The sequence below is a fragment of the Macrobrachium nipponense genome, chromosome 12 (assembly GCF_015104395.2).
Source record: "Macrobrachium nipponense isolate FS-2020 chromosome 12, ASM1510439v2, whole genome shotgun sequence".
NCBI classification, from domain to species: Eukaryota; Metazoa; Arthropoda; class Malacostraca; order Decapoda; family Palaemonidae; genus Macrobrachium; species Macrobrachium nipponense.
In genome coordinates, this window is record NC_087205.1 from 101,684,278 (window position 1) to 101,701,777 (window position 17,500).

The window sequence follows — 17,500 nt, forward strand, 5'->3', positions numbered from 1 at the left end:
AAAAAGGGATTTTTATGAAAATAATTTTGCATGGCAACTACAGAACCATCAACTGTCCCAAACTTTTGCACTTCTGTGATATTTTTTCAACATTAAACAGATTATATTGAAGAGAGTGCTGCTCTGAAAATTGAAGCGTCACTCAGTATACAGAGAACTTATAAATGTGATATTAACCAGTTTGTTATGAGAATTTATAAATGTGATATTAACCAGTTTGTTATAAGAAAAAATTAGGAATAATTTTTTAGAGCTTTCAGTATAGCAATATTTCATTAAAAGATTCAAATTTCTATCGGAATATTTTAAATAGTTTGAACTGATTAATTTTCTACACACAATTTTGCTGTAGACAGAAAAATGTTCATAAAACAAGATTGATTTTGCAAATTCTCTAATGAAATATTACAAACAGTGGGAACATCAAAGGTCTGCAGAAGTGAAAATATTGTGGTTATCCACAGGAAAATTAAAACATTTCGAATCATACCTGGTAACTCAATTGAAACAGTAAACTGCTAATAGATTTCTGAATACCATATGCCATTTGTTCAACCTGAAAAGGTCTGAGGGTGTTTTCTTGTTAATACAGGCATGTGGCCATAGATACCATAGTGAAAATGTGTATAAAAACCAAGTAAATAATAATTTTTATTTACATGGATCATAAGCTTCATCAGCACAAAATAATGAATACAAGTCCCTTCCACTGGAAGATATTTAATTAAAAATTTGGTTTGGGAACCATGGTATATTATATTAAAAACAATGAATTCCCCTATATAAATACATGTTCCCTAACAAAACATATAAACATCCTATGTTCCCAAAAAAAGTGTCCTTTAACTCTCTAACAACTATTAGTCATTTAAGCAGACTCAGCTGCTTTAACTAACTCTTCTGCTACTTCAACGGCAATCAGTGCTTCAGCCTTAGCCTCCTCAGTCGCCGCTGCATTCACCGCACTCTGAGCTTTTGACAGGACGTCTCTTGCAGCCGCAACATCTAAATCTTCAACTCCAGCAGCTTCCTCCGCAAGAATTTGTACTGAAAACAAATTAATCATTGTAACTCAAATGGCAGCTAGTCCCTGCAAAATTGTGTACAATTTCCTGTTGCTGTTATATTAAACTTACCACTATCTCAAAATGACAATTTTTTTATCAATTTGTATTTTTGATAGCTAACAAACCTGAGGTCTTAACAATAGAATAATCTAATAGCGCCAGCTGCAAACCGGTTAAAAAGCAATGAAAGATTGTAAAGCAAGGAATCTGTGGCATATGGCAACTTATGTGTATACAAGGTGGAAGCTGGTTACATGTATCTGTAACTGTATCATTACCAAGAAAAAAAAAAAAAAAAAAAAAAAGTATAACCTGATATGGAAATCAAATTTCTATGCTCCTCTGGAGTTAGCATAAAATAACAGTATAGAGATAATAAAATAAAAAGATAGCAAAGCATCTATGAAAGGTGTAAACAGCCAAATGTAGACTTCAAACGACAAAAACCAAGAGCTTTTTGTGTCAATTTACCTATATAATATCTAAATAAGAATATTTACATCATCCTCTATCTAGTACCTGAATAAAGATATAACTACAACCTTTGTGTATGGGTATTGACTAAATTCAGCAGCGCTCCATTCCTTCTTTTCTTATAATAAGAAAATAAAATCAACTATGACCTCTAGCACAGCAGCTAAAAAATGAAGATTCTACACAATCAACATATACAATGTACACTATAACAGTGTAAATGGTGTTAGCTAAAATATCTGGCTCTTTTACAGACAGGACAGGTAAAGACATTAGAGCATGGTCATGAGCAGCAAAAACCAAAGGAATACTGCCACTGCAGAAACAATAATTATGTGCTCCCTTCATCTCATTTCTCCTGTACTGGCCCTTCTCATATAGTTTTTCCATTGTTCTACCGACAAAAAACCACATACAGAACAAGGATTGGTAATTGTACATACATTTTCTGTGCACCTACTACACATTGCGAGTGGATCTGTGGACACCAATGTTAAGAATCTCAAACAAGGGAACCCCTTAATACCAGGGTATTTCCTGTTTCTTGCGAGACCCTGAAGGAACCTTTGATGGGGAGGTAAAATTATTCTCGATAATCCTGATACTGGAACAATCCAACAGAAAGCACACACACTGAAAACACAGAAAAACAAAAGCAGGCCAAAGCCTGTCCTCTCTTGAAGGCTGTAAGAAAGTATGTGACGCGATCACGAGATGCCGAAGGCATTGCTTGTGATCAAGTACGGATGCCAACAGTTCCTTGCATACACAATTTTTAAAATTAGTTTTACAGCTCACTAGATTTATCCTAATGTTAAGAATGAAGGTTTGTTTTGTATATGAACAATCAATACTTTTATTATTCCTTGATGTTACAATTCTACTTCTAATCTGCTGAGCTTCAGGGAAAGATTTCCAGTAAATAATTTGTCCTACAACTAACACACTATGATTTTACCTACACTTAACAAAGCTAATTAACAGTAATCATTACCTGAAGAATCTTCATTGATTGTTACAATTCCAGAGCTCACGAAGAACTTCTTGGCTGTTCCATCACTCTCAAACACAGTCATTACTCCAGGTTTCAAGACAGCTAAGGATGGTACGTGAGCAGGCAGGATACCAAAACTTCCAGAGAAGGAGGGAACATCAATTTGTCTAACACCTACAGAATTGTAGAATACCTGCATGAAGCAAAATAATGCATGAATATAAAGAGGCATAGCAAAATCAACATAAACTTATGTACCATCTACATCATTACCATTAATAAAAGAAAAAAAAACAATACAATTAAGTAAATGCTGTACCACTTATGATACTGAAGTATACTTTCCACTCATATAAAACAGCCCAGTAATTTCATTCTCTCTTACTGTATTCAATATATTTTCCTTATTATAATACACAATTTATTTAAAATCTGAGCATGTAAACACATCTGAATGCAAGTAAAATTGTATATACTGCACACATATTCACTCTCTCTTTTGAGCTTGTCCATTCTTTGTTATTTTGAAAAATACTATCAATAACTTTTTGTTGTATGATTAAAAACTGGGGTTTTTCACCAGGCATTATCTCCATTTTTTTTATTGTATACAGGGCTTTGCATAATCCAGTTACAGGTATTTAAACATCAAATGGCTGAAACACAAGATTACATAGTTTTATGCTGCTATACAAAATATCTAAAATAGTTTTCATGCTATAAATCACATCTACTTTTATATAAAGTATTTTCCATTCCAGCACTCATTATACATGTGTAAATTCATAATTATTTGCATATAGTATTGGTATATAGTAGATTACAGAACTTTTACGAAAACAGCCTTCATAAACTGTTAATAATAAGAATATAAGGTCTAATCAGCTAAAATTTCTTAAATAGGTAGCAAGATAACTGAATTATCCAATGGTTATTATTATACATCTTTCACTAAAGACAACTGCAATACTAGTCCCTGATACCTTAAAAGAATAAGTCCTTCAGCAGTAATACGAAATTGCATCTCTAAACTGCATAAGCTTGGATGTACTTTTGTACGGCATCAACAAATCACACTCCCATACATCAAACTAATTCACCATGTATATTATTGCAACAAACCTGATTCTGTGAAGCAAATGTGAAGGCCATTGGGGCATCGGAGTATGCCCTGGTACCAAAACGTGGTACCTGTCGGACAACAGATGAAGCTACTCGGGCAAACATTCTGAAAAAGTCAATAACATTCTTTATATACTAAGTTTCTACAAAAATAATTTCAATCTTTTAACACTAAATAAAATTACTTTAAGTGGATCAAGTACTAATTAACCATGGTCAATGAAAAACATTGGCTTATATGAGATAAACTACCCAGATTCAAGAATTACCCAATTAAAAACATAGGGATGTCCACATTATCAATCATAGTTACGTAGGCACCTGGGTCAACCATTAAAGAGCATTTGTTGATCATCAGTCTTCACACATATTGCCTCCTTGAACTAAGCAAGCAAGTGGAGAAATAAACTAGGCAGAGAAAGTGAATTAGAGGAGGAGGAGGAGGAGGACTGCAAAAAACTGTGTCCGGAACCCATGGAGTCTGCAGTGAAGGATTTGAAAAATCTGGCAGTGTCAGGGAGGGAGTGAAGTCCAGGAGGAAGAGGAAAAAATTCAACTGTATCAAGGACAAAGTGCATACTACATACTACATGCACACACAAATCAAGACACCGGCGAATGACTTATGCATTCCTCTATTTTTAGCTGAACATATTCCTCTGCACAAAAGACCCCTACCCACAAACCAGGACTTTAAATGCCCATAGTACATAGGCCCCACTTACTTCCTTCAAACCTGTAGTTCACTCTTCTTGCTCATAGCTAGCATTTGTTGAAAAATACAAGCACACACACAAAACACGAATCTTCGACATGGCAGTCAGTCAGAAGGTAGCAAGGCATTATAAGTAAACCATGGACAAAGAACAAGAGCTGGCTTAAAGCCGGTGAAGGGAGATTTTGTCTATACCTCTGACCCACTCACCTAACACCTATCAAATAACTTGTTACCATGCTTCAATGACCATTTCCAACTTACGTTATGGAATATTCCTATATAAAAGGCAATGTATGGTATTTCCAAAGTATCATAAACATATTTTAAGTTTTTTACTAAATATGCTTAGGTCAACTTAATGGCTGACTAAGTCTGGGCTACTTGCATCTATTGTTCCTATAAAAAATGACAAATTTTCTAAGCCAATTTGTATTTTTCATAGCTACAAACCTGAGGTCTTAACAATAGAATAATTTCTAGCGCCTAGCTGGATCCGGTTAAAATGCAGATGAAAGCAAGGAATCTTGTGAGATCTGGCAACATGTGCGTATATCGGGTGAAGAGTGGTCAAAGACCACGCACCTTGTCAGTCTTTTTCTTAACCGCCTGGCTGGAACTTGTGGCTTACCATATTTGCTACACAGGGTTTTCTTAGCATATAAATCATAATTCAACAAAGAAAAGAAAAACTCATTCAAATTAAAATAATGTTAAAAATATTTCAATTGTATATGTGCATCGATGTTCATAATGCACTTGTTGCAATGTCAGTCATAATTGATTGATTATGAAATTTAGGTCTTGAGGACCAAGGGCCAGAACCCATCAGGATTATTTGGCACTCATTCATAATGGTAATACCAGTATTGTCCCACTTTCTTACTTACCCTACTGGTAGATCTAGGGTAACTATCCGCGGCGGCCCAGACTGTGGCAGTTGCAGTTTTTCTATGCAGTTTTACCTACTGAATAAGAATTTTAAGTAATGTTTATTCAGACGACTGTAATTAACCCCAAGGGGCCAGTACTAAACACGGCGAAATACATTGGACGCCCCAACCCCTGGTAGATGTTGTATCCGTGGTTACGTTTCTTGCAGGGTAATTCTAAAGAAAAGTTCTGCACAAATTGCAAGGAACGTAACTGCGGATACGACATCCACTAGGGATTGGGGCGTCCAATGTATTTCGCCGTTTTTAGTACTGGCCCCTGGGGGTTAATTACAGTCGTCCGAATAAATATTACTTTAAATTCTTGTTCAGTAAGTAAAATATCATAGGAAAACGTCAATTGCCATAGTCTAGGCCACCGCGGATTGCTTCTGTAGAAATACCACCCTACCTGCAAATATAACCATCTAATCTTGGAAAAAGTCTCTCCCTAGAAAAAATAAGAAAATCAGAAATTTTTAAGAAATTATACTCTGCCAGACTTTAGACATCTTTCACTATAGTATTTGGTAACCATTCTGATGATGAATTTACTACTATAGTTGTTAGTCTGGAAAATCAAAATTCAGTACGCTGATGATACGCCACTTGTAGGAGTATGAAGTCTCTACTTATGAGAAATGAAGCACCCTTAGCCTTAATCACAACATGGAACAGTTAGCGAATGATGTAATCAGTGGGGAATGAGGCTGAACTCCAGTAGTGGAATGAAAACACTATTGATTAGTAGCTTTGGTCCTGATTTTCACCCCAATCCTCCCCTACAGGTGGACGACGACTGCTAAATGAGTCTAGGGTTTTAACTGTCTTTGCTGTAACTTTTGATTCACATCTCACTTTAAAAAACATCCAACGAAAGTGTCAGCAAATGACACACTGAAGTTACGTACTGCGCGTAAGGCCTCACATATTTATGTTTTAAAATCTATGCACCTGTTTTAGGTCATTTGCTCTTACTAGAGTATGTACTGTTCCCCAGTGTGGACATCTGCTTCTGCCAAAGATGTACCTCTTGTATACAGCAGAGTTAATGGTAGTGGGCTGTTAACCCCTTCAGCACTGGGACGTACACATGTACGTCTTTTACGGTACAGTAATAAAAGACCGGGACGTACGCGTGTACGTCTTTCATCCCTCTCGAAAAGCAAAGCGTTTTCTTTAGCTTGGATGGTTTCCAGACACAGTATTGTGTACGAGAGAGGTGCTGAAGCTCCACCCACAATTCATTCTAACCAATTGAGCGTCCGATGGACGTCGTGACGTCATTTTCATAGGGATATTAGGAGGGGTACTGGCCAACATATACCAGTGCGCCTCAGGCTATTATCTGAGAAGGATGATTACGATTTTGTCCGTAAACCATGTAGATTTGAATTCCAAATCTTTTTCCCCTTTTGATTGCAGTTATTTTATGTTTTTTTTTTTTTTCAGTATCATGTCAGATGATAGTGTTTCAGAGTCAGGGTCTGAGTACCTGCCAAATCTATCAGATGATGATTATAGTGATAATTTTTTAGAGGTTGACAGTGACAACGAGTGTTTGGAAGACATTGAACCTCTTGTCGATGAAGGCTGGCAGTTCATAACTGATCCATCTTGTGACTTGCGCCCAGACCCACCCCCCCCTGATTCACGGAGGGTGGCAATGGGATTCCTGCTTATACACCAGATTTCATCTGCTTACGTGATGCATTTTTTTTCCTTTTTTGTGGTGATGTAATTGACAAATTGTGTGAATGGATGAATGCTCGGGCAGAGTAGTACTTTCATTCAAGAGGAAAGCGTAAGGTGAAAGGACTTCTATGGAGGCCTGTTACTTGTGATGAGATGTGTTTTTTTATAGCTTGCAGATGATAATGGGGGTGAATAAACTGCCCCATATGTATATACGCATTGGTCACGAGATGCTGTTGCTTTTTTTATCATTATTATTATTATTATTATTACTATTATTACTGTTTTATTATTATTATTATTATTATTACCAGCTGCCTAAACATTCATTGATGTATATGCTGTTTCTGTATGAAACCTAGGAATAACTGTTTCAGTAAGAAAACTAGTACTGCTATTACCACTACTACTATTTTACTACTACTTTACTACTTTTTCTGCTACTTTATTTCTATTACTTTACTGCTATTTCTACTACTTTATAACAGTTCCTACTTCTGCAATTACTTTTTCTACTAAATATTCCTATTTTTTCCGATATTCTTACTATATTTTTTGTAATTTTTTGACAATGGGGTAAAAAATATTCATTGATATCCATACACACAATGTTTTCACATAAGAATATGAAGGAAAAATATGAATAACATAAAATTTAGTGGGAGCAAGTAATGATTGATACTCGCGGTCGACAGGGGGTCTCATGCGGTATGCAAGCATTAGCAGCAATGTAGCAGGCCAGTGGCGAAGGGGTTAAAACATTAGCAATTAAAATTTAGCCCACTGAAGGATGTTCTCTTGCTTGTTAGTCTTTCATTAGTTGAACTTTTAACAGAAATTCATAATTCATCCCTGATCCTCTTTTCCTTGCGAGCATGATCACATAGGTATGCAGAGCTGCTACACCAATATGTAATAACTATGCCTTGCTTTTGAACTCTAATAAGGTAATTAATAATAGCCTAATCAAGGAAACCAAAATACACAAGGCCTATTACCAACTCCAATGAGAAAAGGCTACAAGTAATTTTAGGATAGGTACCTAGTTTGCAGAACAACACGGCTACCTCTAAACGTTAACTTAGTCCACTGCTTCCAATGTTTGGTGTTACTTGGCAAGGTCCAGGCCAGGTCAGGTCAAGGGAAGGCCCCCTAAATGAGGTTAGGAAGGCCTAAGTTGAAGTCTGGTTAGGTCAGGATAGGGCATTCTAGGCAAGATCAGGGTTGCGTTCGTCCACGTTAAGTATTCTTGTCGTTTTACATTAGTTGCAAATTTTAACAATATGACAAATTTTAAAAATCAATTTGTATTTTTCATAGCTAACAAACATTCAGTCTTAACAATAAGGCTACTTAGGATACCTAGCCTAGCTATTTTCCCAGCGCAGCTAGTAAACCGGTTAACACAATCACAGATTGTAAACAAGTACTAGCTATTTACGTACTTTTGCACCTACTAGGGTACTGTGGTCAGGAGTAGCCCTAGTACTCGAAGATATCTAGCCTAGTAGTAATTACTACTAAACTATAGGCTAGGTACCTAGTTTAAGCTAGCAGACGGTCAACCTAGCTTGCGCACTAGGCTATTTGTATATTAAAATCAATGGTTAGCCGTAGCCTTGGAGTAGACAGTCTGGGGTGATATTTAAAAATAAAAAGATTACCTACAACCGGTCTACGTCTACTCGAGACCGGTTGACTTACGCTCCTTAGCTAGAATACGAAGCCTAGTAATAAATTAAAGCCGTCGAAGCATGTTAATACACCCGAAAGCGTGCTAAATGGGCATTAAACTGTAAATGAAATTCAACATTAGGATACTATTCCATAAACGCCTACTTAGTTAACGGTGTTATATAAGTTTCTGTCGAAACAAAACTCGGCCCTACTAAACAACCGGCTCAGCTGGCAGAGATACCCAGTAGTAGCAGACGAAAATATAAACCTTTAACCCAATTAACTACTAAATTTTGCACTTAAATCAAATCTAAATGCCCCTCAACTTCAAGATAAACGAAACACTGGAAGTTATCTTGATATGGGGATTAATATTTCCACTATACATACTTGTGTGGTATAATTATTATTGTATCCGACGGATCTGGGTGAGTAGCTCAACAACCGTCTGCAAGAGGGCAGCACCGTCGCTTGAATTCTTCTTCTTTCTTAATTTACTCACGAGGACGGTCTGTTAAACATTAAGTTTCACGTCAATAAGTGGTTATAGTTATTATATTATATATATATATATATATATATATATATATATATATATATATATATATATATGCAAAAAAGATGGTAGATCTATTTACTATTCCGCGGCGGCCTCGACTATGGCAGTTGCGGTTTTTCTATGCAGTTTTACCTCCTGAACAAGAATTTTAAGTAATATTTATTCGGACGACTGTAATTAACCCCCAAGGGCTCGTACTGAACACGGCGAAATACATTTGACGCCCCAATTCCTGGTGGACTTCGTATTCGCGGGGACGAACGATGCGGTCATGCGGAATGCTTATATAGAAATACCAAAAATGCTCCATTGCAAAATATGTGGAGGATTTGGCGATTCCGCAAATGAGAGTGCACTCCTTCATGGAATCTGCATATTTTCTGTTTATTTATTTACTTTTGTTAAATATTTTTTTCAGCATGGTATTTTATTTGGTTCTGATCAGTGCCCAGGTGGACGAACCATACATCAGGACTTGTAGTACTACTGCATTGAGTATTCTCATCTTAGTTTTCAAGCTGATTTATGCCTTGGCCAAACGTTCAATTTGCCTCCCGTCTGCTGTTACCACACTTCCCAAGTATACAAACTTCTCAACTTGCATGAGTTCCTGTCCTCTGATTGTCATATCCTCCATGTGCACCCAATCGTCATCCTTACTCACAAACATGATCTCACTCTTCTTTGTGCTGATGTTCAAGCCAAAGATATGATTACAGACTTAAATACAAATTAGCTAACTTACAGATATCTTCGTTGTATATGTATGTTTAATATGCATTGTGAATAAGTTTTTGTTTACCAAGTTCTGAATAGCTGTCGCCCTATATAATCCTTTAATTGTCTTGTCCTTGTCTGAGCAGATTGACTTAATCTTTTTTTTTTATTGTACCCATGTTTATGCTTGTTTGGGAACGTTACTCATTCTCCAGGTGTGCCGGATTCTAGATACTAATCTCCTTATAATCCCTATCTGTCAGTTATACGACCTTTCCTGTACTGTTAATTCCTCATGTAAGTCAGTTTATCTGCTGAGTAAAGGACGTTGAGTCGAAAGATCTTGCAGAAACTACGTTGTTTATTTTTCCTTCGTGGCTTTTACCTTATATATATATATATATATATATATATATATATATATATATATATATATATATATATATATATATCTTACCTTCTGTTACGAAAATAACGAAATGCATGTTTTCCTGTTTTGACCATGATGGGTGTAGAATGCATTTTCTTCAGAGGCGTTCGTAAACTGGTAAAAAATTAAACGTATTTGCTTCAAATTTTCCCGTTTAATTATTCTACCAATGCTTAAAACTTCTCATTAAGAAACAAACGAATTCAGCCTCTAAGTTTAGGTATTTAATCTACTTATTTGCGAAAAAAATGCAGCCCAGAATATTTCTCATGGTGACAAATTTGACATCAATAGTTATACTTCACACCCACAATATTCCGATGAATATCGTGTATTGATCTCTGAGATGTGACTTTTTACTACTTTATATTATAATCTTTGAGAAAATTTTATAATATATTGCTCATCGTGCAATAATTTCGTAACTGTGGTACTAAGTAGACGGTTGATTAATCTGCGAAAATACACCTTCTTTTACCAACAAATAAACTCCGATAAATACTTGGCCTTGATGTGTATCATTACCAAGTAAAAGTTACTTTCTTGACATTTAATCCTGGTGGGAGACAGACTATCGCAAAAACTTCATATGATCCAATATATCACGCAAGTTTGAACTTACAACTTTTCTTTAGTTACCCAAGTTATATATTTACGTTTTCTTTATTACTTTCACAGCGAGAAAACTGATATCTTGATAGGGTTACTAAAGTAGTATTGCTCAAGTTCCCCCTCAAAGGGTTAGGGCGATCATGTGAAGTTTTGCAATAATTTGTTGTCCATTAAAAGCAGAAAAATTGACTGCAAGCCTCCCTGAAGTTTCTTTCCACCAACAATTTCTTATTATGTGTTCATATGGATATTAACCTGTCGAAACTGCCAATAACTAATTTCTTATTTCTCGAAATCCAGCCGCTGGCGCATCCCATAAAGAATAGGCGTTGGTAAGTGCAAGTAATCTGACGCAGAGAGAGAGAGAGAGAGAGAGAGAGATAGAGAGAGAAGAGAGAGATTGGAGAGAGAGAGTAGAGCTAGACGTAGAAGAGAGAGGAGAGAGAGAGAGAGAGAGAGAGAAGGTAATAAAGCATACGGTGATGCAACCCAATTTTCAGAGAGATTGTAGAAACGTTTACGAAGTTTCCACATTATACAATTTGTCATGTAGATACTTATGTATCCAAGCAGCGAAAGAGTGACGTGTAAAAATACCAACTTTTAAGATTGATTGTATGGTGTTTTTACGTTGCATGGAACCAGTGGTTATTCAGCAACGGGACCAACGGCTTTACGTGACTTCCGAACCACGTCGAGAGTGAACTTCTATCACCAGAAATACACATCTCTCACTCCTCAATGGAATGGCCGAGAATCGAACCCGCCACCACCGAGGTGAGAAGCAAACACCAAACCAACCACGCCACTGAGGCGCTCCCCACCACTTTTTTTAAGAGAAAGATGAAATATTTTGTTACAATTATTTTAACAGATACCAACTAAAACTATTATATTTCGGTGGATACTACTTCAGTCTCGTTCACTAGGTCATATAGCTGATATGCAGGTTGGGACTTATATGACTTCTTTGGGAATTTGAACATCAATCTGATCCTGTTATGAAATAAGTAGAGACGCCACTTGACTTGGCCCTTCCTCATTATCTTGTACCTGGGCAGAATCTGGTTAGCAGTTCGGTACAACCACTACGATTAAAGATGTCGATTGCAGAATATTCCTCTTGTACTGACATTTGTGTTTGAGAAAATTTAACAACGCTGCTTTTCTAATTAATTTTAACTCCTGGTTACTTCTCAGACACGGATCTTTCATTTTTTTTTTTTTTAAACCGCAGAACTTTCGGTTATTGTTCGTTTGTGCTTAGGCACCTTCATGAGAATAAAGTATTTTATATTTATCGGAATCCATTTGAATTTTATTGAAATATAAGTTAATTAATGGATTCCTGATGTCCTTTGGATAGTGATAAATTAACGGGGTATCGCGTCTGAGACACTATTAAGATTTTTAATCATTTTGTTTGTATGTTTTTACGTTGCATGGAACCTGTGGTTATTCAGCAACGGGAGCAACGGCTTTACGTGACTTCCGAACCACGTCGAGAGTGAGCTTCTATCACCAGAAATACACATATCTCACACTTCAATGGAATGCCCGAGAATTGAACTCGCGTCCACCGAGGTGGCAGGCCACGACCAAATCAACCACGCCACTGAGGCGGTTATTTTTTAAAAATGTCCAGGGCTTAATGAGAAGAAAATTATCCAGAAAGTAAGCCCCAACCTCATCAGCAGTCTGGTTAATCTACCACTGACAGAAATGCTCACGTCTACACGCCCGTTGCTATCTGGACACAGACGCTGCTGCTGTTCAACAAACGTTACAACCTTTACTCTGTCACCAGTCACAACCGCACAGGTACGACAACGACTGTCAAAGTTATAGCTACAACAACGGTGACCACTAAAGAGTGACGCCACCGGTGAATTTGTCAGACTATTTCCTTCAAAGGTTTCATAATCGGAGACAGTTCTGTTGTTTATTAATTGCTGCAAGCAGAAGTAACAGAGTTTTTACTATTCCAGAAATACAGTTTTAAAGTATCAATACTACGTCTAGGAGTGGTACCTCCAGTTATTATAGGTGTTTTAATCCCCTGTATGTATATGTATGAAAAACATTAGAATAGATAACAATGATAATTCTTTTGTCCTTTTCTTTATGTCACACTGAAGTAAAGACTTTAATTTTCTAACAGATGATAAAACAATGACTGAATTATCCTTATTAGAAAGACCAACACAATAGTTATAAAACAACCACTTACAAAGAATAAAAGAAATATTTACATGATCAAAGCAAAATAAAGATGTCATGTACGTTGCACATAAAGGGATAGCTTTATTATTAAAAAAAAAAAAAACTCCCATTCATAAGTGAAACGCAGAATCTTTTCAACAAAGAGGCTTTACGCTTTTTAGACGCAAAATCTTCCATTTGGGTCTAAAAAGCCATTTCCCTTTTGCCGTATTAAAACAAGCTGTGTTATCATCGTCATTCTAATCAGTGTTCCAATTAACCAATGAGCAGCCTTGATTCAAACCCTGCATAGGCCCTGAATTGACCAATTAGCAACTTGATTCAACCATTGCGTGAAAAAGCTTAATTTCAGTCTATTATACGGATTATTGTAAAGCAAAGTCATGATGTGAATTCTATCATGTTTGCAATTCGCACCTATAAACTTTTCGAAAAGATAAAAAGAAAAAATATTACGCGAATTCAGAGTAAAGTTATTTCTCTAACCGTTCTTGATGAGAAGTTTCCATTTAAACACCGACAAGTTAAATTCAAATCGTTTTCGAACTTTCAATATGAACATTATGTAAACAGTTTCACCATAAAGCCTTGATTTATGTCCGTTTGATGCGTGAAAACCCCACATTTTAGTCAATTTCACGGAGTTTTATAAAGAAAACTCATAAGGAGACCCAGTGACCGCGATTGCCTTTGAGTTAGTTTTCTATACTTCATGAGTTTCATTAGAAAATAATGACATGGAGAAACCGCTATTTAACGCCAACAGTATTACTGAAATAGCTCGCAGACACAGTGACCGAGTTTGTTGCTTGCGTTAAAGAACGATGCGGTCTGATAGTGACCGTTATCAGCGGACACGAATCTTCTTCAAAGGGAAAAAGAGGAGACGAGAAAGCAGGGAAGTTGTCTTTGAACATCTGGAAGAAGTAAAATCTTGGGGAAAAGATGTGTCAAAATAGGTAAGTTTGCTTTAGGAAATAATAAATTTGCATAGTGAAATACCGACGTTTCTATATGAAATACTAAAAATATGTCTGCGAAATACGAAAAGAACTCACGAAACATTTTTGAAAACTACAAATCATTCGTTCGACCAAGTTCAACATTTTACTGCTGTTTTTAAGGGGAACGATATGATACAGTACAATGATGACTGTCTTTGCAACTGTCGTTGAAGATGAGTACCTCTAGTGTCAAACAATGGCATGATCACCTTCCAAAGCAGGATGATGTATCTAGAAGTATCATGAAAGACCGATGGAAGAATCGGTCGTCCCAAGTAAGAATGACTTAGAAGAAAGGTACTTCAGGGTCTAAATTGCACATTACCAAAGATACCCAGTGGGAGCTATGAGGCCATTCAGCGCTGTAACAGAAATTGACATAGAAAGGTTTGAAAGTGTAACAGGAGGAAAACCTCGAGGTTGCGCTAGGAAAAAATTGATAGGAGAGAGTGGAAAGTAAGGTGGAAGAAAAAGGATATGAATGGAGGTGCAGTAAAAGAAATGAAAAGGGTTGCAGCTAGGGGTCGAAGGGACGCTGCAAAGAACCGTAAGTAATGCCAACAGTTCACCGCATGAGGTGCACTGACGGTACTAACCCCCTACGGAGATGAAATCATGTTCTAAATTCTTACGAAATATAATGATCAATCACAAAACTATAATGAAAAGCAAGTAGATAGAAGTTTCGTTGCATGATGGTTCGCTAGGTACAAGTAGAAAATCATAACTACAAGTCTCGCTAATATATGAATGACATTCAAGTGGCAACAGCTTGCGCGATCAATCCTTTTTGAAAAATTGCGATCATTTCCTTGTAACTTTTTTTTTACTCTTAACTCTTCCTGAGGCGGCTATCCCTTTAACCTTATCGTTAACTTTACTTCCCCTTACCATCCTAATTAATAGGATTTTCTTTGAATGAATTACTCTTTTATTTTTTTTGCCTGGAAAATAATTGTTTATCTATCACCTTATATATATATACCATATATATATATATATATATATATATATATATATGTGTGTGTGTGTGTGTGTGTATTATATTATACACACACAAACATACACACACACACACACATATACTATATCTATATATATATATATATATATAATAATATATATATATATATATATACATATACATATATAGATATTACTATATATATAATAATAAATTATAATATATATACATAACCATTATATATATATTAGATAAATACACAATATATATATATATAGATATATAATATATATCTAGAGAGAGAGAGAGAGGGGGGGGGATATGGAGGGGGGGCCGGATATTGAGACAGACTGAGAAAGGTAGAGACGTTTTCACTGGAAGGTATAATTTTTTCTGTCACACGACATCAACCATCCAAGTCAACTGCTGCTGCTGCTTCTGCAGTGTATAGCTTTGGGAGAGTGAAAGAGGGAGATATTGGTCACGACCCTGAGAGGCCCACCTGCCCAGTGACTGGAAAGAGGCGTTGCTTTGTACAAACGAAGCGAATTTCGGGGTATTAACGAGGCGATATTCATTTCCACTTCTTTGGAAGCGTCATGAATTTTTATTCTGACTTCTGGCTGTTTGTTTGTATGGTGTTTTGACGTTGCATGGAACCAGTGGTTATTCAGCAACGGGACCAATAGCTTTTACGTGACTTCCGAACCACGTCGAGAGTGAACTTCTATCACCAGAAATACATATCTCTGACCCCTCCGTGGCATGCTCGAGGATTGAACTTGCGGCCACCGAGGTGGCAGGCCAAGACCAAACCAACCACGCCACTGAGGCGCTATCTTCTGGCTGTTCCCTGGTAGACAGACAGACATAGAAACCTTACAAAGCCCGCTGTCTTGATAGGCACAACGTCATACACAAACAGGGAGGCAAAACGATTAGCCAATTAATCATTTTTTTAAACTTCATCAATCTTCATACAGAATATAAAGCACAATGGTATTGCCTTTTCTTAAGTAGAGTAGAATGACTACATTCTGTTGTTTCTAGCGCTACCCCAATCATAATTCTTATCTTCCGCCAAAGATGGTGTTAGTACCGACTATGATTATGTGTTTTATTTTATTTTATTTATTTATTATAATTTTTCTTACAAATATAACATATGTCTGGAGTTTCCCAAAGTATCCACATTTGTTACTTTATTTTTCTGTTTGGCTGGTAATATATATATATATATATATATATATATATATATATATATATATATATATATAATAGCAAATTTCATTTCCAAGTATTGTCGTTTAAGTTCCTCGGTATATGCTTACCTCCCGCCTCTCTTCATTCCACTCTGAACTTCGACCCTCTACAGTCGACCATCTACCACATACATTCTTCAAATGCTTGAGCCAAAGAGTCACAAAGACATTTACAAATACGATTGGAGAAGGGAGTGAAGGAGAGCGAATGACAAGAAACAATGAAGAAAACGTAAAAGAAAAAGGCTTCTTTTACCAACAGAGATGCCATTTTCTTTAAGTGGCAATTTATAAGGTAAAAAAAATAATACATTATGTAGATAAGTAGATGTTGTACATGTTTGTGACGGTGATTCAGCAGTTATCGGGCCAAATTGTTTGTTTGAATGGTGTTTTTACGTTGTAAGGACCGGTGGTTATTCAGCAACGGGACCACAACGGCTATACGTGACTTCCGAACCACGTCGAGAGGGAATCTCTATCACCAGAAGTACACATCTCTGACCCCTCAATGGAATGCCCGAGAATTGAACTCGCGGCCACCGAGGTGGCACGCCAACACCGTACCAACCACGCCACTGAGGCGCTTGTTATCGGGCAAAAGGAATGAAAAATTTTCATGTTATCAAGATTTGCACTCGTTGTGAGAAATAAAAATAGTATATAGAATACTTGATACTTGGTTGTTTATTTCAGTTTTTCTACTGAATATTTTGTTTAATACTTGTATCTCCGGACAAGAAGATTCCAGCGACTTGCAGTTAAAGGAACGTTTATTTCTGAAGCGAGATGATTTCAACCTTTATAATAAATGAATTTCACGTAACTCTCACTGAGAGTTACCACTTTTCAATCAAACATGCAACAGGCTTTGCAAAACATATCAGTCTATATCTTCAAATAAATATTCGGCTGACAGTACTACCATACCGAAAAAAGGCTGCAACGTCACGTCACCTCTTGTTGTCAAGAAAGAGAAAGACGTGAAATGAGATCCATTTTTACTCGTCATCTACCTGTTCCAACAAAGAAAATCTCCCCAGGCAAAATCCG

At 36.5% G+C, this 17,500-nt stretch overlaps 1 protein-coding gene and 1 long non-coding RNA gene across 2 annotated transcripts in view; both read right to left on the minus strand.

Moving 5' to 3' along the window:
- The window catches only part of LOC135224714 (uncharacterized), a 214,541-nt gene that overhangs the window by 73,545 nt on the left and 123,496 nt on the right, over positions 1-17,500 (minus strand). The gene's annotated exons all lie outside the window — the stretch shown is intronic.
- LOC135224712 (ATP synthase subunit delta, mitochondrial-like) lies at positions 639-9,193 on the minus strand. Its single transcript, XM_064263995.1, has 4 exons — positions 9,067-9,193; positions 3,658-3,763; positions 2,536-2,728; positions 639-1,047 (listed from the first exon to the last, which is right to left on the minus strand). The coding sequence occupies exons 2-4, from the start codon at positions 3,760-3,762 to the stop codon at positions 869-871; spliced, it is 477 nt and encodes a 158-aa protein (XP_064120065.1). The 5' UTR covers position 3,763; positions 9,067-9,193; the 3' UTR covers positions 639-868.